Source organism: Bubalus kerabau, chromosome 23, assembly GCF_029407905.1.
Source record: "Bubalus kerabau isolate K-KA32 ecotype Philippines breed swamp buffalo chromosome 23, PCC_UOA_SB_1v2, whole genome shotgun sequence".
Taxonomy (NCBI): domain Eukaryota; kingdom Metazoa; phylum Chordata; class Mammalia; order Artiodactyla; family Bovidae; genus Bubalus; species Bubalus kerabau.
In genome coordinates, this window is record NC_073646.1 from 10,542,748 (window position 1) to 10,565,335 (window position 22,588).

Here is a 22,588-nt window from a genome sequence, read left to right on the forward strand (position 1 = left end):
GCCCTCCTGATACCAATCGATGGCATCTGCCATCAGTCAAAACGCAGGCTGGCATGTGTCACCCTCCTGGCTCAGAAACCTGTGTGGACACAGGCGTGATCAGATTCGGGTCTTATAGAGCATGGGTCTGGGGTGGGGGCAGGTGAAGGAGGACACGGAGAGACCAGGTAGCAGGTAGTCCAGGTGAGAAATGACAACATCCATACAGGCGCACCCCGGGCCCGGGGGACTCTCATTCCAAGCTTGGCCGGGCCACGAAGCTGGTTCAGAGCTGCCGTGGCCACAGCCGTCAGAGCCGGCTCCCTCTGAGGACAGAAGGTGTCCTCATGGAATGGCCTGGTGTGCCAGGTCGCAGGAAGTTGAGACTTCTTGGGATGTCTCATACTCATCCTGTCTGTTTTATTAGCCTAACAGAACAAGACTGTTTCACATTGACTCTCAGCAGTCTCACATGTCTGCCTACTTCCCCTCTCGGAACTTCTGAAAGCAGAAACTGCCTTGAAAATAATCCCTATACAAATATAGGCATCATTGCCCTCGCTTCACACACGGAGAAACTGAGGCCCACACAACGGAAGTGAGGGGTCTGACGTGACCCATCAGCTAGTAACCGTGGGGGCTGAACCACAGGGCTGCAAATTCCCAATTCAGCGTTCTTTCCATAAAAATGCCTGAGGTTCCGAAGTCATTGTTTCCAAAACGTCATTCATTTCAGTACCAACCTCATAATCATTCTGTACCCTCTGCACTACTGTTGGGCTTCCCAGGTGGTGTTAGTGGTGAAGAACCCACCTGCCAATGCGGAGACATAAGTGACGCAGGTTCGATCCTGGGGTCGGGAAGATCCCCTGGAGGAGGGCACGGTGACCCACTCCAGTCTTCTTGCCTGGAGAATCCCATGGACAGAGAAGCCTGGTGGGCTACAGTCCATGGGGTCGCACAGAGTCGGACATGACTGAAGTGACTTAGCACACGTACGCACACTACTATTAGCTTGACAGGTTTGGGGTTTTTGGTTGTTTTCGAACTACTCACATTTTTCTGCTGCTGCTGCTAAGTCATGTCCAACTCTGTACGACCCCATAGACGGCAGCCCACCAGGCTCTCACGTCCCTGGGATTCTCCAGGCAAGAACTCTGGAGTGGGTTGCCATTTCCTTCTCCAATGTATGAAAGGGAAAAGTGAAAGTGAAGTCACTCAGTCATATCCGACTCTTTGCGACCCCATGGACTGCAGCCCACCAGGCTCCTCCGTCCATGGGGTTTTCCAGGCAAGAGTACTGGAGTGGGGTGCCATTGCCTTCTCCGTCACATTTTCCATTCAATTTTATTTCCCAAGGAAAGTTTATGTCCAACATAAATGAACAAGAATGCTACACACAGAAGGTAACTATGAAACAGGAGGGCATTCTGGCCAGACACTGCTGTCTACTGATGGCTTGCAGCTGGGGGCTGTTCTCTGTGAGATGGGTTGATGATGCATTAGAAGAGGCGTTAAATGTTCATTAGCCCCCAGACTGAGACTTTCTTCTGGAGGCTTCCAGAAGCCTGGGCAGAACCTTGAAAAGGCACTAACTAACTTTCACCTGTGACAGTCTCTCTGCTGCATTTATCTGGTACCCCAAACTATGTGTGTCTAAGTATATCTTATTTGGGGTAACACTTTCTAATATGTAATTTTATATTTTAATCCGATGTCTTGGAATAAGAATGATGAGTGGAGGACTCTTTCTCTGGGGAAACTCAGGGCAGTTTGTTGTGTGAGTGGGGTGGGGGATGGCAATGGAATCCAGGGAGTTGACAGAACTCAGCAGGGGCTTTCAGCTTGTCTTGAGGCATCTGTGAGGCTCTGGCCCTAGCACCACCCTACAGAAGATGGCATATATTGGCAACTGGCACCAGCGTGGTTCCACTGTGGTGAATACCATTTTAGAATGACAGTTTGTTGAAGACACTCCAACAGTCAACTCACTATCTTTCCTGGTCATCACCCCATTTGGTACACAACAAGGAACTGAAATTAAACACAGGGAGTGTTTAAGGGAGCGTGGGCAAATTAGAGCGTGCCTAGTAACAGAAATCTGGCAGCGCTGATCACCTGGTAAGAGAATTTTCTGCTGGTCCCTTACTTGCTTCTTTTGCGTGTTTGCTTAGTCTTGGCGGGCTCCTGACCAGGTGTAGGGAGACTGGCCAGAGATGAGGCTGCCTGCTCCTGAATTGGGCACCTGAAGACCTCACTGGGCAGGCTGAGGGCACCAGGAGAGGCTGCCAGAGTCCGGAAGTTGCTGCCTCCCTGTGTTTCCCACACCATGCGTTGCCTGGCTCCACGCCCTGCCGGGTCCTACCTGCCAGAGCCCCAAGGTAAAAAGGCGGGTGGGGGATGTTGGGGCTGAGAACGCTTCTTAATTTAGGGTGACATCCCGCCATCCCCCAAAAAAGGAGACACTGCTCTGAACCAGGGGGGTGAGGATGGCAGGAAGGGGTCTTTGGCCTGCTGGGGCTTTTGGAAGAAGTGAGGTGGTTTGCCGTTTCCTTCCACTGAAGGACCTGCAGTTTCACTCAGGTGTCTGGAATGTAAGAGAACTTGATCAGCCTGAAGGGTACTAATGGGATGACTTCCAGGGGGCGTGTCGTTAGCTCTCAGTGTTGATGGCCAGGCTCTGCCAACCGCAAGGTCCTCTCTCTGCCAGGTAAACATTGAGGGGTGCCCTTGAAGGGTGGAACCCCTGCCAGACCCACCCCATCCCCAGGAAGCAGGGACACCAAAGCCAGAGTCAGCCCATTAGTCTAGACGTTGAGCCTGGTGGGGAGTAGCCAGGCACCCGGTCCGATGCTACCCTCTCCCCCATTTCCAACTGGCACTTTGTGGAATAAGTGGGGGACAGGGTACAGACGGTGAGAGACAACAGAGTACAGACATCTGGTATCAGCTCTGAAAGCAGCACGCAGGTTTGAACCCCAGTTGCGCTGCCTGGCTGGGTGTCGAGTGACATAGGGTCCCCAGCCTATACTGAGTCTGGGCTGTTAAATGGGATTGCAGGAAACTTTTATTCCAAGACCAAGGTGAGCAATCCAAGGTTCTAGCACAGCGCCCAGTTTATTTTAATATCTGAAGATCCACACAGGAACCCAATATTATTGGTGTTGCCTTTGTTGTGTGGTTGAGAGTGTGAGAGGTCTTTGGTCAGACGCTGCTGAAATAAATGCTCGGCTTCCTCCGAACCTGCAGACTGAAGATGTTTGCCGGCTCTGAGGGTAGCAGCGGGAGCTTGGGGCAGGGAGAATTTTCTAAGGACAGAGAGAGGTCAGAAGTCACCTTGAAGGCTCCCCCCTCAATTCCAGATGAGGAAATCCAATCCTGGGAAGGGAAGTGACCTCTCCAAGGCCTCAGGGTGGATGGAGCAGGGGTGCAGGACCTGTGGAAGAAGGGAGGGAAGAAAGCTGTCAGGAGGTGTGTGGTGGTGGTGGGGGGTGGGGGTGGGGGTGGGGTGGGGAATCAAGGTTGCCAGGGCTGAATTTACCTGAGTAATTTTTTCTGCCTCCCAGGGCAGCCGGCTGCTCTGGAGTGAGTGGCTGGGCTAGCAAGTCCCTGTGCCCTGTAGGGATGGCTTGTCAGTTTCAAGGTGGGGCTGAAGTGGAAAGAAAGGGAGGGCCAGCTTCCTCCTAATCAGGACTTGTGTTTCAAATGCCTAAGGGCAGGCTACCTCCCGGCAAGCGAGCTCTGGCTATTTTTAGGGGCTGATTGGAGCTCTGGTGAGCGGCAGACTAGGTGCTTCTGAGAAAGCACGTGGTGGGTGCAGCCAGGGGCGGCTTGGGTGTCTGCTTACTCCCCAGCTTTGGTGGCTCAAGCCCTTTGGGGCAGAGAGAAAGTGAAAGAGAAAAAAGGCAGCCACAGGGGGGCGGAGGCGGGGGGGGGGGTGGGGGGGGCCCGAAGGGGTGGAAGGGAGGTGGCCCGGCAACGGCCCGTCCCGCCCTCGCCCTCGTTCAACTGCAGAGCAGGCAGGAGGGAGAAGCAGAAGGCAGCGTGCGCAGGAGTCGCGGGAAACAATGGCAGGTAACCCAAGGCCCCTCTGCGGCCCCCGAGGTGGGGCTAGGAATAGAGTTCAGAGACTGGTAGCTACTTGCCCGAGGTCACACAGCAAGGCTGGAAGCCGGGGACTGTAAACGTGCAGAGTGCACACCCAGAAAACCCCTCTTCTCCGGCATCCCTGGAAGGATTCCACACAGGAAATGAGAGTGGAGACCCCGGAGCTGGGCTGCTTTGCCCAGCTTACTGGGGCCCAGGAGCGGCGGCGGGGAGAGCGGGCGGGAAGGGCAGCGTCTGCAGAGACACGGGGACAGAGAAAAGGCGCGCAGAGCAGGCTAGCGGGGCGGGCAGACGCTGGGTAGCCACTGGCTGAGCGTCCTGGAATCTGAAGATGCGCGCGGGAGCGCGAGGAGGGAATCACAGGCTTCCCTTCCACCCCGAGACCTAGGACCCGGGCTGCATTTGTCTGAGCCTCAGTTTCCCTCCTGAGTCACGTTCCCACTCTGACTCTGGAATCTGGGTACCCGGTCCTCTTAGTGGGGTCCCCAGTGCTGGGGGGTGGGGGCGGGGGTCTATGAGGAGACCTTTAACCAGCGGATTGAAGGGATCCTCACTTCTCTTTTAGCATCTTTGGGGGCAGGGGCATTCCCGGACTGTGCTTGACCGTTGGCATCTCTATGGCAAGTTGGGGTCCTAAGCCACGTCCTCTAAGGCGAGAAACTAAGGGCCCCCAAGAGAGGGATTGGGGTGGGGCTCCCACCACGCCTAGCTCTGTCTGGAACCCTTAATACCCGCAGTTTTCCCTTGAGTCCCGCAGCCTCTGTCTCCACCCTAGGTGACACATGGGAGGCGATAGAAGGGCCCTACGTCCAGTTGCAGCCAGGTGTTCCTAAATTTCGCAAGACGTCTTACATGGATATGCCTCCCCGCTCTCCCTCTCCCCGCTCTCCTCCTCCCCGCTCCTCCCAAAGAAATGCCATTCCCAGCCAGTCAGAAGGCTAAAGAAATTAGTGCTTCTTGCTTGAGGACCGGTGGAGATGAAGGAAGAGAAGATGAGACTCCAGAAAAACATTTTCTAAATCCCAGTCTGCCTTAGGCAAGGACCTGGTCTCCAAGGTCCCAGAATATGGAGGGAAGGGTCCTCAAGGACAACTGAGCCAGGGGCTCCTAGGCTTCCCATACGTGGGAATCACCCGAGGGAGGAGGGCGGAGGGAGTGGGGGAAGCTGTTTAGAAGTGGGTTTCCAGGCCACGCCCCCAGATCCCATTGGCTGGGTCTGGCTATGGGGGGGGGGGTGTGTGTGTTTCCTATCTTAGACGTGTGTGTGTGTGTGTGTGGTATGTGTGTGTTTCCTATCTCAGAGGTCTAGAGGTCCTATGGTATGTGTGTATGTGTGTGTGTTTGTGTGTCTCCTGTCTCAGGGGTCCAGAGATCATATGTGGGGTGTGGGTGTGTGTGTGTGTGTGTGTGTTTCCTATCTCAGAGGTCTAGAGGTCCTATGGTATGTGTGTATGCATGTGTGTGTGTGTCTCCTATCTCAGGGGGTCAGAGGTCATATGGGGTGTGTGTGTGTGGTGTGTGGTGTGTGTGTGTGTGTCTCCTATCTCAGGGGTCCAGAGGTCTTATGGTGTGTGTGTGTGTGTGTGTGTGTGGTGTGTGTGTGTGTGTGTCTCCTATCTCAGGGGTCCAGAGGTCATATGGGGTGTGTGTGTGTGGTGTGTGGTGTGTGTGTGTGTGTCTCCTATCTCAGGGGTCCAGAGGTCTTATGGTGTGTGTGTGTGTGTGTGTGTGGTGTGTGTGTGTGTGTGTCTCCTATCTCAGGGGTCCAGAGGTCATATGGGGTGTGTGTGTGTGTGTGTGTGTGTGGTGTGTGTGTGTGTCTCCTATCTCAGGGATCCAGAGGTCACACATACGTTGAAAGGCACTAATGTGGTCCAACCGCTATACCTTCTCCATGTTACAAACCTCTAGGGACTTCCCAAGGAGTTTTGTCAAAGACCCCGTGGCCAAGTTGTTAGCAGACTCAGAATCTGAATCCAGGTCCACTGAGAGCACATCCAATACCTGGGCAAAGGCGTGACCCTCCACAAATGCAGGGCGGGGCCTGGAAAGTCAGAGGGAGGCTTGTTGATACAGCAAAGTCTGATGGCGGGTTCCTGGCATCTAGTACCTTGTGAAGAGTAGAATCACAAAGTTAGCACAGGGGCCCTGCTCCAAGGCCAGGGGTCAGTCTTGGGTGATCGGGTGGCCTGAAGAAGAGGGTGAAGCTCACAAACTTGGGTTTCAGACTTGGCATCAGTCCCCCTGGGTAAGTGACTTCCCCTTCCAAGAAGTATCTACAAGATGGATAAGATATGAGTGCTTTCCTCATGATTTCCTGCCTTGCACAAGAGCACTTTGAATACACACGTGCCCGGTGTAACCCTCATAGATTCTAGCAGGATTGTATAGAGAGATCTGAGCGGTCATCATGGGCTCACGCCCCCTGTGTCTCCACAGGCTTTGACACACATGTGATCCATTGTTGTTTAGTCCCTAAGTTGTGTCCGACTCTTTTGCGACCCCATGGACTGTAGCCCACCGGGGTCCTCTGTCCATGGGATTTCCCAGTCAAGAATACTGGAGTGGGTTGCCATTTCCTTCCCCAGGGGATCTTCCCAGCTTAGGGATCAAACCTACGTCTCCTGTATTGGCAGGGAGATTCTTTACCGCTGAACCACCAGGGAATCCGCAGGTGATCCGTGGTCCAAAGGCAGTTCTCAAGAGAGGTCTTGATTGACACTGGTTCTCATAGGAAAGACATCGGAGCTTTTCTGTTCCTCTTTTAATCCTCCTTTTTTGTGGGTAGGCACGTTGCTGTGCTGTGCTTAGTTGTTCAGTCGTGTCCGACTCTTTGTGACCCCATGGACTGTAGCCCGCCAGGCTCCTCTGTCCATGGGGATTCTCCAGGCAAGAACACTGGAGTGGGTTGCCATGCCTTCCTCCAGGGGATCTTCCCAACCCAGGGATCGAACCCAGGTCTCCCGCATTGCAGGTGGATTCTTTACCATCTGAGCCACCAGGGAAGCCTGAGTAGGCATGTTAGCAGCAGTCTAATACTAATGTTTCTTTTTAACAAAGTGGAAGGGCAGCTGACATTAATTTGATAATTTTGGTTTTCAATGGCAAGTGAGATAGTGGTTTTGCTTTTTGTTTTTCATGCAAGATAGCGATAGAAAGTTTTCTTCTTTTTTAAACATAAAATTTACCAAGAAAATCATTTTGACGTGTACAGTTCACTGGCATAAAGCACATTCATAATGTTGTGCCGCCATCAGCACCATCCATCTCCCAAGCTTTTTCGTGGTCCAAACTGAAACTCTGTCCCCATTAAGCACTAACTCCCTATTCTCCCCTTGCCCCCAGCCCCTGGTAACCCTTCTATGTTTTTTTAAAAAAATATTTATTTGTCTGTGTCGAGTCTTAGTTGTGGCATACAGGCTCCAAAGCACTCGAACTCCATAGTTGATGCCCACGGGCTTAGTCAGATCTTAGTTCCTCAACCAGGGATTGAACCTGTACCCCCTGCCTTGCAAGGTGGATTCTTAACCACTGGACTGCTAGGCGAGTCCCCACCATTCTACTTTTTGTTTCTATGAATTTGACTACTCCAGTGCCTCATATAAGTGCAATTATATTAATACAATATTTGTTCTTTTATGTCTGGCTTTTTTCACTTAGCATAACATCTTCAAGTTTCAGCCCTGTTGTAGCATGTGTCAGAACTTCATTCCTTGTTCTGGCTGCATACTATTCCAGTGTGTGGCCATTTTCCTTATCCATTCACTGTCAAGGGACACTTGAGTTGTTTCCATCTTTTGTCTTTTGTGAATAGTGTTGCTGCAAACTTTTGCATGCATCTATCCATTTGCATTGCTACTTTCAATTCCAGAAAATTTTCTTTTAAAATAAATGTTTGGGATTTTTTTTATGTTGATTTAAGGAAAATGCTTAGGTAAATTATACAACAGGTGGTATGCAGATATGACCAAAGAATTGTAAAGGAGGCAGGTGAATGCTTGAAGTTTGGGAGACTTTGGGTTACTAGAAAGACCTAGTAACTCTTGTAACAATCTAGGCTGGGAGTGGGTGGGGTACTAGGTCAAGGGGCTGTGCTGAGGGAATTTGGAAAGAAACATGTAGGAATTGGGGACCAATCTGATTCCAGGGTTTCCACCTGGAAAGAAGTAGAAAGGTTATAGAAATGCAGAGTCTGGAAGTTCCCCATGGAGGAAGGAAAACCCATCAGTTCAGTTCAGTCACTCAATTGTGTCCGACTCTGCGACCCCATGAATTGCAGCATGCCAGGTCTCCCTGTCCATTTCCAACTCCCAGAGTTCACTCAGACTCACGTCCATTGAGTCAGTGATGCCATCCAGCCATCTCATCCTCTGTCGTCCCCTTCTCCTGCCCCCAATCCCTCCCAACATCAGAGTCTTTTCCAATGAGTCAACTCTTCACACGAGGTGGCCAAAGTACTGGAGTTTCAGCTTTAACATCATCCTTTCCAAAGAAATCCCAGGGCTGATCTCCTTCAGAATAAACTGGTTGGATCTCCTTGCAGTCCAAGGGACTCTCAAGAGTCTTCTCCAACACCACAGTTCAAAAGCATCAATTCTTCGGCACTCAGCTTTCTTCACAGCCATGCAAACTGAAAGGCAAGTGTAAACTTGGCCAGTGTAAACTTCTTAGCAAGTGTAAACTCAGGCTGCCTTGGAAATAAAGCCTATCTTAGTTTTCAGTCACTGCAAGGCAAGGGTGTGTGTCTTGGGGGAAGGGGTGCCCAAGGGTGGCGCTCTTTAAAATTATAGATTTCCGGACCCCACCCCAGATTCCGTGGATGAGATATGAGCTGCTGTGTGTTTAGCACCTGCTTCAGGCAATTTTGATCCACAGCCCAGCTTGCTAGCTGTCATCAGAGACTGGCAGCCAGGGTTGGTGAGTAATGTATTTCTCTTGGAGTCTCCAAAACCCAGCAAAGCGTCTGCTGCTGGTTTAGGTGCCGTGTTGGGCTTCCCAGGTGGCGCTAGTGGTAAAGAACCCACCTGCCAATGCAGGAGATGTAAGAGGCGCGGGTTTGATCTCGGGGTCAAGAAGATTCCCTGGAGGAGGGCATAGCAACCCACTCCAGTATTCTGGCCTGGAGAATCCCATGGACAGAGGAGACTGGTGGGGCTACAGTCCACAGGGTCTCAAAGAGTCGGACACGACTGAAGCGACTTAGCACATGTAGATCAAGTTGGGGGTTAGGACTGGAGTTGGGAGCCTGGCGTTGCTCACTGCAGCCACGGGGCTATTCGTTCCCCTCCCCACCCCAGCACCCGGCTCAGATTTTCTTCCAGGAACAGCTTGTTGGACTCCTTTTTGGGTCACAGACTGTAGTTGGGAAGGTTGGGGCATGCAGAGGAAAGGCCATGCGAAGGTGGGGGAGGCTGGTGTTCTGGACAAGCATGGAGTCCCCCTCCTCCCCTGGCTGTAGCTCTCAAGCTTTCTCCTCCTCCCCCCTTTGCCTCCCCCTGCCCCGGGCCTCTCGACCCCAATAACTGCCATTTACAGTTGCACACATCAGCGGGACTTGTCTTGTTCGAGTTCCAAGATTTTCCAAGTTGTGATGAAGTGGGTGTCCTCCAGGATGTCCAGAAAAGATAGGTGGCTTGCTCAAGGGTTCAGAGGTAGTCTCTGTGGAGTCTTCTGGGAGATTTCCAAGCCCTACATGGGGAAAAGCAGAGCCAAGTTGTCTCAGGGGGGTGAGACAGGAGTTCGATCCCTGGTGGAGAAGATTCCCCGGAGGAGGGCATGGCAACCTACTCCAGCATTCTTGCCTGGAGAATCCCATGGACAGAGGAGCCTGGCGGGCTACAGTCCATGGGGTCACAAAGAGTCGGACACGACCGAAGCGACTGAGCATGCACGGACGTTCTAGTGCGACATTCTTATTTAATAGACGAGGCAACTGGGGACCAGAGAGGGAAAGGGGCTTGCCTAGGGTCAGAGTCTGTCAGATGCAGAGCAGGACCGAGATCTCAGTCATGACTCCCTGTGTGGATGCTGTCTGTCTAGGCTGTCTCCATGGCTGCACCAGCTCACTTCCTCTGCGCTCCCTCCAACTGCTGAGGAGCGCTGTGGCCAGGAGCGGAGCCAATCTTGCTTCCACTTCCAGCATTCCTGCTCCGAGACCCCTGTATCCTGGCACAGGCTGGTCTCGGCACAGAGAGGCTGGGGTGGGGGGTGGGGCTTCAGCCTCTGGAGCCACCAAGATCCTTGAGGAGGGTGAGGTGAGTCCGGTGGAGAATAGCTCTTGGTGCCCTGTGTCCTCCAGACAGCTTATTTCCTAATCCTTTTTCAGCTGGAGCTGGCACCAGAGCTGAGGGAACACCCCTAGCACCCAGACACTACAACCCCCAGGCTTCCTGCTCCTTCCTTTAAGGAACTGGCCAGTTTGGGCACTCAGGGCCAGTCCCCTCCAAGCCTTTCTGTTGGAAGACACCGTCCTGTGCATCCTGCCCCTATGGGGCAGGATAGAATCCAGTCCTGCCTCTCCCAGTCACCCATCCATCCCAAGCCATCATCTTTCCAGCAGATCAGAGAGAGAAGAGACCTTAGGAGGCCTCCAAGCCAACTCAAATGCCTCAGGGGTCATCACCGCGCCAAACAGGACCCAGCAGAATGCAATGGGAAGTGATGGGGACTTTGGCAACAGTTAATTGTGTGCTCTCTATGGAGACTTTGCGATGGTGATTAAGACACACATATACATACACACGTCCCTGGTGGCTTAGTGCTAAAGAATATGCCCGCCAAGCAGGAGATACGGGTTCCACCCCTGATCTGGAAAGATCCCTGGAGCAAGAAATGGCTACCTACTCCAGTATTCTTGCCTGGAGAATCCCATGGACAGAGGTGCTTGGTGGGTTGCAGTCTATGGGGTCACAAAGAGTTTGACACAACTTAGTGACTAAACAATAATAGCAACAATACACACACACACAAATTCTCTTAGGAAACAAAACACGTAGGTCTATAGGCCTAACGCACCCTTCATTTAAAAAAGAAAAATTGTGTATTTATTTGGCTGCTCCGGGTCTTGGTTACAGCACGCAGGCTCTGTTAGCTGCAGCTTGCGGGATCCAGTTCCCTGACCAGGGACCAAACCCAGGCCCCCTGCATTGGCAGCATGGAGTCTCAGCCACTGGACCACCAGGAAAATCCCTCACCCTTCATTTTGAATCCATATTCCAAGCCAAGCCCCCTTTGGCACAGAGAAGCCTGCAGTTTCAGTCAGGCACAAAATCCAACCAATTACAGTATTTCCAGACCTCTCCTTGTCTGGCCTGTTGGCTGCTATGACATGCTCACACAATGTGCGTGCACGCACACACACACACACACACACACACACACACACACACCTTCCAGTCTCCCTGCCTGGAGGAGAAGTGACAAGAACCCTCAGTTGCCTTCCAGCCCCATTGTCCCTCATCACTGCCACGTACCTTAGTTTCTGCTCTGTCTCTTGTGACCCCATCAAGCCCCTCCGGAAGTGAAAGTCTTGACACCAGCAGTTTCTGGAAGTCCCCTCTGTCTCATTTCGGGGGCCAGAGGGCTGCGGCTTCCTCCTCTACCGACGGTACCCACTTTTCCCTGTTCATCTCCAAGTCCTTCACTTTCTCATCTCCTCTCCCAGGACTGGGGGCTCCTGGGCCCCCGTCCACCCATCCCTGGCAGTCTACAGGGTGGCAAGAGTTCAGTTTTCTTCCTTTATTTGAACATCTACGGGTGTCAGGCCCTGTTTGGTGAGCCACAGACATACGCCAACCCAGGTAGCTTCCATCATCTTTGGTTTTGTTTTGTTTCTCTTACACTTCAGGAGCCTTTTCCAATCTTGAGTTAACTGCACATGTCACTTTGCAGTACAGTCTGACCTTTGCTCCACGTGAGGCATCTCTCTTATTTAACTTCCCTTTTCCCCATTACTCTTTCCTCTTTCTGGGAACCCACTCTAATGCACTCGAGGAGTATCCTTTCGTTGGCATGTGCTTTAAAATACGTGTTGCTTTTTCTTTATTTCTGCACCTGTATGTTACTGTACATCTAGAACAGGGTCATCAGAGCTATTCTGCTTCGTACGTTTCCACTCTGTACTGTGTTATTAAGATCCGCCTCCGTGTGCATTTGGACTGTGGCTTCTAATCACAGCATCATCCCCTGCAGATTGCAGCAGCTACTTGGTACCATCCTTCCCCTAGCAATGGACACCCAGGTGGCCTCCAACTCCTGGTCACCGCAAACAGTACTGGCAGTGGGCAACTTTTGATGGGTGTCCTCATGGAGTTGTGCGGGCATTTCTTTGGTATATATCCAAGAACTGAATTGCTGAACTGTAGGATCTCTGCACCCATAGGTATTCTAAGGGGTGCTGGGTTGTTCTGCAGGTGGCTCCACAAACATCCACTCCCACCAACCCCTTGGCATTGTTCAGTTTTCTAGTTTTGTCACTTGTACGGTGGCAAGTGACACCTTGCTGCTTCCACGTTGGAGCTTACATCTTAGTAATACTTCTTGAATATGTCACTTTAGGCAAGTCGTAGCAGCCTAACGAGGGCTTCCCTGGTGGCTCATCGGTAAAGAATCTTCCTGCAATGCAGGAGCCACAGGAGACGTGGGTTCAGTCCCTGGGTCGGGAAGATCCTGTGGAAGAGGGCATGGCAACCCACTCCAGTATTCTTGCCTGGAGACTCCCATGGACAGAGGAGCCTGGCGGGGCTACATCCACAGGGTTGCAGAGTCAGACATGACTGAACAACAGTGTACACATGCACGCACGCATAGCAGTCTAACGAGGTCGACACCGTGCGACCTAAGAACAATAGATTCCACAACTCAGAGAGGCTGAGTAACTTATCTGAGGTCACCCAGTTAGTGTGGAACTAGAGTTTGAACCCAGAGCTTACACCCTTAACCACTGTACCATCATCCTCACATTTCGTCTCTTTTCTAAAATACCATCCAGGCCTATACTGCAAGCTTCTTGGCAGGGGTTGTGTTTTAAACCTCTCTAAGGCCCTCAGAGAACTGAGCCCAGTGACTTTCTTGTAGGAGATGCTCAGTAAATCATTGATTTGGAGAGGAAAAAAGTGCAAGGTGTCTTGTCGAATTTATCTGGGGCCCTGTAGGGTGCAAGAGGAAAAGAGGAACTTGTTTGATCCACTGAGATGCTGACTGGGAGCTGCTTGTGGTAGATAGGGAACCCTGGGCTCCTGGCTTCCTGCCACAAAGTGGCATCTGGAAGAAACTTATCATGAAGTTGAGGGGCAGAGTGGTGTTAGGGGGGTTTGGGGGAAAGGCAGGGAGGAAAGCTGGTAAGCAATGAGGAATCTAGAGCCCCTAAATGCCTCGTCTGAGTGGGCTTCCACACCCAGCTGGCGAAACTAAGGCTCAGATGGGTAGAGAAAGGAATTCAAGACCAAAGGCAGAATTGGAACTCAAACATGTGTCTCTAGACACACAGTTCAGAGATTTCCCACTTCTTCCTTGGGAGGAGCTCACAGTCAACGAGTAGGGAAGTATTTCTTCTCATGCTCTTTCATCACAGTGCAGAGCAGTGCTGAAAACTTTGGAGTACCCAAGAAGTCCCCTCCTGCCTCTCAGTGTCTCCTCAGATCCTCAAGGATATACCCCCCTCTCTGGGAAGAAAGCAACTGATAACTGAGCCTAACCTCATTGTCACCATCTGTATAATGGGTACAATAACACTAATCTCCCAGAGCTGGTGTGACACTTGATACAAGATAATAAACAGAGCACATCTAGCACCACCCCGAGACAAAAAAGGACTCTCCCCAGCCAAGACAGAGCACAGAACTGTGAAAACTGATGATCAACATCTGAGCTAGAACCTTCTGGTAATGCTTGATTTCCCTCCGGGGGAGAGGGAAATGAAGCTTTATTTCAAAAACCATTTGTGTGTGCACGGTCTTTCAAAACCTGTGGTGTCATGTGAAGTGGAGATGGAAACAAACCCCCAAAGGGACTTTTGGTGGCAAAAGGATTAGGAACTTTTTCTCAAATTGGATGTAGATGGTAGTGGCCCAAGGGGAAGGGCGGGTCCAAAGAGGACCTTCTAAAAATACTGCCCTTTTACCAAAAAGACACAGCTCACTCCTCAGCTGTGCCCCCAACAGCTTCTCAAAAGGAGAAATTGTCTTGCACCCACGCTTCAGCGCGCCGCCAGGCGAAGGCACCTCCCCAGTGTGGCCAGGGGTGGGTTTTGCCAAGAGCCTGGAAGAAGCTGAGACTTGGAGCCAGGCAGCTGCTTCAGGTCCCAGTTCATTGCTTTTCTCTTTGAGCCTGTTTCTTCATCTGAGAAATGGGAAGACATATGACTACTGTGTGAGTTCAGCTAAACAGGATAATACCTATAAACATGTCATTCAATGCCTGGCACTCAGAGGCACCAATGAATTCTAGCTGTGCGCCATCTTTCCTTTGATGGAGAGGGGTTGCCATGTGTTAGAGCATGGGGGATAGGTGAGCTAGATGGAAGGTTCCTGCACTCACAGGGTCCCTCGCCTGGAGGTTTGGCCTGTGCTGGGGCATCTGTAGGGGACTCTCTCCCTTGCAGTGGGCTGGTCAGGGCCCTTTGCCTCCAGGCCCCTCTGGAATTGCACAGGGAGGAAAGAGCCCAGTTAGGAGCCTCTGAAGTGCTTCCTAAGCATATAGAGACACAGGAAACATGGTTGTGGGAACACCAGCAGGTCCCAGGCCAAGTTGATTTCGGCATGAATGGGAGGCAGTATGGCACTGTGGGGAGCTCTAAAGTGAAAGCCTGGAGTCTCTAGATTGGGCTTCCTTTTACCGTGGCCTTTGGTGTGCCTGGTGTACCACACAGAGCCCTTCCTGGCCTTTTGATGGTCCCACAAAATAAGTATTATTTTCCCAGTCTAGTGATGGGAAAGCTGATACTCAGAAAGGTTAAATCACTTGCCTAAGGTCTCCCAGCCAGGATTCAAAGTCAAGTTCTCCAACCAGATGACCTTAGACAGGCCATTTCAGTGAGGTGTCTGAGGATCCTCCTTGGTCAAATGGGCATAATAGTCTAGCTGCCTCCTCCCTAGGGCTCTTGGTGAATTCAGATTGGGGGCAGACGTCTGTGGCGAGCTGCAAATCCTTGTCTATTCAAGAGGAAGCGTGTACGGTGTGGGCTTTGTCTCAGAGATGCAGGGAGGCGCTGACATGTATGTTCGGGATGTCTGAGAGCAGACATCCCAGGTGGCACTGCTGATTCTAGGGCTTACTTGCTCCTGTGGAGGCTGTGGGTTCCCCTCATGCAAAAGGGCAGGAATCTTGGCTTCACAATGTCGTAAGGTAGGAATGGAAGAGAAAGGATCTCCTTATAAATCTTGCAGAGGTTCAGTTCAGTTCAGTTGCTCACTTGTGCCTGACTCTTTGTAACCCCATGGACTGCAGCACACCAGGCCTCCCTGTCCATCCCCAACTCCCAGAGTTTACTCAAACTCGTGTCCATTGAGTTGGTGATGCCATCCAACCATCTCATCCTCTGTCATCCCCTTCTCCTCCCGCCTTCAATCTTTCCCAGGATCAGGGTCTTTTCTAAGGAGTCTGTTCTTCGCATCAGGTGGCCAAAGGATTGGAGCTTCAGCTTCAGTATCTGTCCTTCCAATGAATATTCAAGACTGATTTCCTTTAGGATGGACTGGTTGGATGGATCTCCTTGCAGTCCAAGGGACTCTCAAGAGTATTCTCCAACACCACAGTTCTAAAGCATCAATTCTTCAGTGCTCAACTTTCTTTATAGTCCAACTCTCACATCCATACATGACTACTGGAAAAACCATAGCCTTGACTAGACGGACCTTTGTTGGCAAAGTAATGTCTCTGCTTTTTAATGTGCTGTCTAGGTTGGTCATAACTTTTCCAAGGAGCAAGCATCTTTTAATTTCATGGCTGCAGTTACCATCTGCAGTGATTCTTGCAGAGGTAAGAGGTGAATTAACAATAATCATAGCCCTCTCCCATATTGTGCTCTCTGTGTGTGGCTATGCTTTCATTCCTTAAGCACTTACTAAGTGACAGTCACCTTCCTAAAGGGCTCTACATGAATTAATGCACCTAATCCCTATCAGATCAGATCAGATCAGATCAGTCGCTCAGTCGTGTCCAACTCTTTGCGACCCCATGAATCACAGCACGTCAGGCCTCCCTGTCCATCACCAGCTGCTGAAGTTTACCCAAACTAATGTCCATCAAGTCAGTGATGCCATCCAGCCATCTCATCCACTGTCGTCCCCTTCTCCTCCTGCCCCCAATCCCTCCCAGCATCAGAGTCTTTTCCAATGAGTCAACTCTTCGCATGAGGTGGCCAAAGTACTGGAGTTTCAGCTTTAGCATCATTCCTTCCAAAGAAATCCCAGGGCTGATCTCCTTCAGAATGGACTTGTTGGATCTCCTTGCAGTCCAAGGGACTCTCAAGAGTCTTCTCCAACACCACAGTTCAAAAGCATCAATTCTTCGGCGCTCAGCCTTCTTCACAGTCCGACTCTCACATCCATACTTGACCACAGGAAAAACCATAGCCTTGACTAGACGGACCTTTGTTGGCAAAGTAATGTCTCTGCTTTTGAATATGCTATCTAGGTTGGTCATAACTTTCCTTCCAAGGAGTAAACGTCTTTTAATTTCACGGCTGCAGTCACCATCTGCAGTGATTTTGGAGCCCAGAAAAATAAAGTCTGACACTGTTTCCACTGTTTCCCCATCTATTTCCCACGAAGTGATGGGACCGGATGCCATGATCTTCATTTTCTGAATGTTGAGCTTTAAGCCAACTTTTTCACTCTCCTCTTTCACTTTCATCAAGAGGCTTTTGAGTTCCTCTTCACTTTCTGCCATAAGGGTGGTGTCGTCTGCATATCTGAGGTTATTGATATTTCTCTCGGCAATCTTGATTCCAGCTTGTGTTTCTTCCAGTCCAGCGTTTCTCATGATGTACTCTACATATAAGTTAAATAAACAGGGTGACAATATACAGCCTTGATGTACTCCTTTTCCTATTTGGAACCAGTCTGTTGTTCCATGTCCAGTTCTAACTATTGCTTCCTGACCTGCATACAAATTTCTCAAGAGGCAGGTCAGGTGGTCTGGTATTCCCATCTCTTTCAGAATTGTCCACAGTTTATTGTCATCCACACAGTCAAAGGCTTTGGCATAGTCAATAAAGCAGAAATAGATGTTTTTCTGGAACTCTCTTGCTTTTTCCACGATCCAGCGGATGTTGGCAATTTGATCTCTGGTTCCTCTGCCTTTTCTAAAACCAGCTTGAACATCAGGAAGTTCACGGTTCACGTATTGCTGAAGCCTGGCTTGGAGAATTTCGAGCATTACTTTACTAGCATGTGAGATGAGTGCAATTGTGCGGTAGTTTGAGCATTCTTTGGCATTGCCTTTTTTTGGGATTGGAATGAAAACTGCCCTTTTCCAGTCCTGTGGCCATGGACTACCACTTTACAGACAAGGAAACTGAGGGAATTCCTTGGTGGTCCAATGGTTAGGACTCCATGCTCCCACTGCAGGGGGCCTGGATTTTTTCCCTGGTCAGGGAACTAAGGGGCTTCCAGATGGCTCAGTGGTAAAGAATACCCATGCCAATGCAGGAGATTCTAGTTCAATCCCTGGGTCAGGAACATCCCCTGGAGGAGAAAATGGCACCCCACTCCAGTGTTCTTGCCTGAAAAAGCCCATGGAAAGAGGAGCTTGGTGGGCTACAATCCATCGATCACAGATTTGGACACAACTGAGCGACTGAGCATGCACACGCAGGAAACTAAGATACCGCAAGCTGCGAACGTGGCCTAAAAATAAAAATGAGGAAACTGAGGCTCCAAGAGATCTAAAAAATGAACTTTCCAGGTTATGGTGAGTTGGTAGATAAGAATGATTTGAGAATCGGGCAGTTTGATTCCAAAGCTCAAAGGATTTGCCTTCTTTCTCGGCTGTCAGTGTATTTCCCTGGTATTGGACCACATTTGGTGTCCAGTGTTTGCAGCTGAGCCTGTCAATAAGCTAGGCTTATTTAGGCTCCTCCCCTCTGCATTTCCCTCCTTTGCCCATCTGTAATAGGACTTGGTCCCTATTCCTGAGCCTAGATAAATGGGGGTGCTTAGTTGACCAGATACATTTTGATTGGCAGGGAAGAGTGTGGACTGGGAGTCTTACGCTAGGTGTGGGCCCCCCCACCACCAGCAGACTCTAGGGCCTTGTGCAAGGCACAGCCCGTCTCAGGGTTTCATCTTCTCCTCTGTAGGATGAAGGAGATTGAGCCTGAAGGTCCCTGGCAGTCCTTGTGGGAGAACTCAGAATACGAGTGACTTGACTAAAGTCACACATTTTATTCATGGAATTGCTGGGGTTAGTCTGGATCTGTTGTTACCAGATCTCAGTGTCTGGAGAAAGAGGCAGATGGCTAGCTATAATGTAGGCTGTCCTGCAGACTGAAAATGGGAGCAGGGCAGCAGGCAAGATTTGGGGCAGAGAGCTCTTCTCTCACCATCCTGGAGAGCACAGTAGATTGCTTGGTTGGCTCCCAGGACTTGCTGGGAGAAATAAAGACCTTCCTCCCACCTCCCAGCCTTGGTCCTGCTCCGAGAAAAGAGAGTTAGTGGCCCCATCTTTCAGTTCCACTTCCTCTAGTCATGGTTGGCTGGGTCATTAACGCAAGCCTGCTATGTTTGGGTTCCTGTCGCCCCCACCCAACCCATTATAAACAGTCAACCCTGGCCAGGGTGTCTTTCTGGACTGGAAAGTTCATTCTCTGTGATATCCGGGCCTGTGTTGAGACCCTTCAGAGCTAATGAGAACTGTTGATGAGTGAAAGGAAAAAGAGCACCTGGGTGGTGGTGGTGAGTTGCATGAGTGTGTTTTCTCACGATCCTCCCGTTTCAATTCCATTTTCTTCTGGCCCAGGCTGAGTACTTGGAAGCCTATCTTGAATCTTCTGGCCATTGCTCTTCTCACCTCCTCCAGGAAGCTTCTTGTGATTCTTTCCAGCATGTATCTGCATCCCAAGTATAGTGGGTTGAATGTTGGACCTCCCCCTCCAACTCAAAGATATGTCAACATAAAACCCCTAGAGCATTGAGTCCTACCTTATTTGGAATAAAAAAGGTTTTTGTGGATGTAATTATGTTAAAGATCTTGAACTGATGTCCTGGTGTTTCTGAGTGAGTGAGTGAAATTCACCGTCATGTCTGACTCTTTGCGACTCCATAGAATGTAGCCCACCAGGCTCTCCTCTGTCCATGGGGTTCTCCAGGCAAGAATGCCAGGGTGGGTTGCCATTCCCTTCTCCAAAAGGTACTCTTTAATATATTCATGGAATTCTCCAGGCCAGAATACTAGAGTGGGTAGCCTTTCTCTTCTCCAGGGGATCTTCCCAACCCAGGGATTGAACCCAGGTCTCCCGCATTGTAGGTGGATTCTTTACCAACTGAGCTATCAGGGAAACCTGGTTTATCTGGGTAGACTCTAAATCAGTGTCCATTTAAGACAAATGCAGATTAGGAGATGATGTGAGCACTTAGGCATAGAATGGAGTGATGTGGCCTCAAAGTCACAAGTCAAGGAATGCCATCAATCCCCAAAGCTAGAAGAAGCAAGGAAGGGTGTGCCCCTAGAGCCTCCAGAAGAACCAAGGCTGCCAACACCTTGATTTAGACTTCTGGCCTCTAGAACTGTGAGGGAATAAGACTCATTGCTTTAAGCTACAATAGCCCTGTGGCACATTGTTGCAGCAGCAATGGGAAATGAACAGATCATGGAATTATAGACTACCAAAACTGGGGGGAAGGCAGGGCCATTGGAGCCACACTGATGGAGCTTCACACGGGCTCCAGCCAGCAAGAGCTGTGCATCAGGGGTCTGCTGAGCCCCTCTAAGCCTCAGGTTACTCATCTGCAAAGGGAAGACCATAAAGCCTACCTCCCAGAGCCAGTGTTTTGTTTCATTTTAACAGCTTTGTGCTGTGCTCAGTCACTCAGTCCTGTCCGACTTTTGTGACGCCATAAAGTGTAGCCCACCAGGCTCCTCTGTCCATAGAGTTTTTCAGGCAAGAATACTGGAATGGGTTGCCATTTCCTCCTCCAGATGGTCTTCCCAACCCAGGGATCAAACCTGTGTCTCCTGCAACTCCTACACTGGCAGTCGGATTCTTTACCACTGTGCCACCTGGGAAGCCCCCACACTACTCTTGCTCTTAACAGCTTTATTGGTATATAATTCAAATTTCAGACAATTCACCCATTTAAAGTATACAAGTCAATGGCCACTTTAGTATACTCACAGAGTTGTGCAACCATCCCCATCAACTTTAGAACGTTTCATCATTTCCCCAAAAAAAGCCTCATAACCACTAGCAGTTGCTCCCCATTTCCCTCCCCTCAAGTCTCCTCCAAATGTAGCCAACTATGAATTTGCCTTCTATCTCCAAAGATTTGTCTGTTCTGTACATTTTGTGTAAATGGAATCATACAAAATGTGCCTTCGTGTCTGACTTCTTTCACTTATCATGATGTTTTCAAATTTCATCCATGTTGAAGTATGTATCCATACTTTATTGCTTTTGATGTCTGAATACTATTCCATTGGAAAAGAGCCTGATGCTGGGGAAGATTGAGGGCAGGAGGAGAAGGGGGCGACAGAGGATGAGATGGTTGGATGGCATCACTGACTCAATGGGCATGAGTTTGAGCAAATGCTGGGAGATGGTGAAGGACAGGGAAGCCTGGTGTGCTACCGTCCATGGGGTTGCAAGGACTCAGACATGACTGAGTGACTGAACAACAACTATTGCATCGTATGGATATACCACATTTTGTTTATCCATTTATTCATTGATGGTCATTTGAATTTTTCCATGTTTTGGCTATTATGAAACATGCTTCTATGGACACTTGTATACAAGTTTTTGTGTGGACTGAGAGCCAGGGCTGTTTTGAAGATCAAATGAAGTAGAACCTAAGGTATTTGATATATCCTCTAACAATTAATAATGAAAGGAATTAGAGAAAATGTGCATCAACACCTTCAATTTAGATATTAGGAAACTGAAGCATAGAGAGGAGCACAGACTTGCTTGAGGTCACCGAAGGCAGGAAAGCCTTACACCTAAATACATGTCCATGAGTCAGACTGCCCAGAACTAACTCCTGGTTGGGCTTGGGTTACCTTACATAGGTCACCTCACCTCTCTGAGTCTCAGTTTACTCACCTATAAAATGAGGTTAGTAATAGTATCTACCTCATATGGTTGTTGATGTGAGAATTAAATGTGCTAGACTGTGTGTCTGGCACATAGTAGGTATTCTGTGCATCTTAGCTGCTATCATTCATAGTAGTGCTAACAGCAGAACTTAGGTCCCCTGGCTGCCAGGTATGAGATGTCCTGAATCTACACTTGTTTGGTTCCCTTTTCTGTATCACAGGCATCTTCCCACTGTGACAAAGATTCTTAGAGGAAAGATGTAGGGCTTCTCCTCCTCAATGTCCTGAACACACATGAAAGTGTTAGTCACTCAGTTGTGTCTGACTCTTTGTGACCCCATGGACTGTAGTCTGCCAGTCTCCTCTGTCCATGAAATTCTCCTGGCAAGAATACTGGAGTGGGTAGGCATCCCCTTCTCTAGGGGATCTTCCCTACCCAGGGATCGAACCCATGTCTCCTGCATCGCAGGCATATTCTTTGCCCTGAGCACATAAGTAGTGCTGAATGAGAAACCTCTGTTCACTTTCTTTGGCTCCCACCAACCCTCGCCTTCAACAAGAGAGCCAGTTGGGAACTGTGGTAGGTGTTAATTCTCTGCATCTTTCCAACACCCCATGAGCTGACTGCTGTGTCTCCCTTCCAGGCAGTGGACAGTGCCCAACCATGGAGCTGGGGCCTCTAGAAGGCAGTTACTTAGAACTTCTCAACAGCAGTGCTGACCCTTTGCAGCTCTACCACCTCTACGACCGGATGGATCTGACAGGAGAAGAAGAAATAGAGCTCTGCTCAGGTGGGCTGCCCTCCCTCGGGCCCCTTTCAAGGCCCTCTGCACCCCTCAGCCCGCAGTGGAGATACCACCCAGGGGACGTGCTGGCCGTGGAGCTCCACTCAGCACCACGGACAGCTCCAACTGTGGGCCAGGCTCGCTCCTGGTGGGGACCTCTCCCAGCCCACCATGCCTCTCCCTCCTTCCCCAGCAGCCTCCTTCCCAGATCTTTCCAGCTTCATCCAAGTGTCTTTTCCTCCCAGAGCCTGACACAGACACCATCAACTGCGAACAGTTCAGCAGGCTGTTGTGTGACATGGAAGGTGATGAAGAGACCAGGGAAGCTTATGCCAATATCGGTGAGAAAGCATTCTTAGTCCAGAAAAAGGACAATTAAGGGGAAAGATTCTTTTTTTTTTCTTTTGTTAATGTCAACTATTCACCAGGAGCCAACAGGCCCTCTGTCAGAAATCAGAGCAAGA

The 22,588-nt window shown here is 50.1% G+C and overlaps 1 protein-coding gene across 3 annotated transcripts in view; it reads left to right on the plus strand.

Annotated features, from left to right (window-relative positions):
- The first annotated feature begins 1,524 nt into the window (after nucleotides 1-1,524).
- Nucleotides 1,525-22,588, plus strand: part of CIITA (class II major histocompatibility complex transactivator) — a 47,059-nt gene continuing 25,995 nt past the window's right edge. The window contains exons 1-4 of one of the 3 annotated variants that reach the window (XM_055562036.1): nucleotides 1,525-1,615; nucleotides 2,154-2,360; nucleotides 21,984-22,130; nucleotides 22,370-22,465. In XM_055562036.1, the coding sequence (XP_055418011.1) occupies nucleotides 2,309-2,360; nucleotides 21,984-22,130; nucleotides 22,370-22,465 (295 nt within the window). In that variant the 5' untranslated portion in view covers nucleotides 1,525-1,615; nucleotides 2,154-2,308. Of the gene's footprint in view, nucleotides 1,616-1,889; nucleotides 2,361-3,993; nucleotides 4,054-21,983; nucleotides 22,131-22,369; nucleotides 22,466-22,588 lie in introns of those variants that run through there. The other 2 variants (XM_055562038.1, XM_055562037.1) reach the window with 2 other exon arrangements.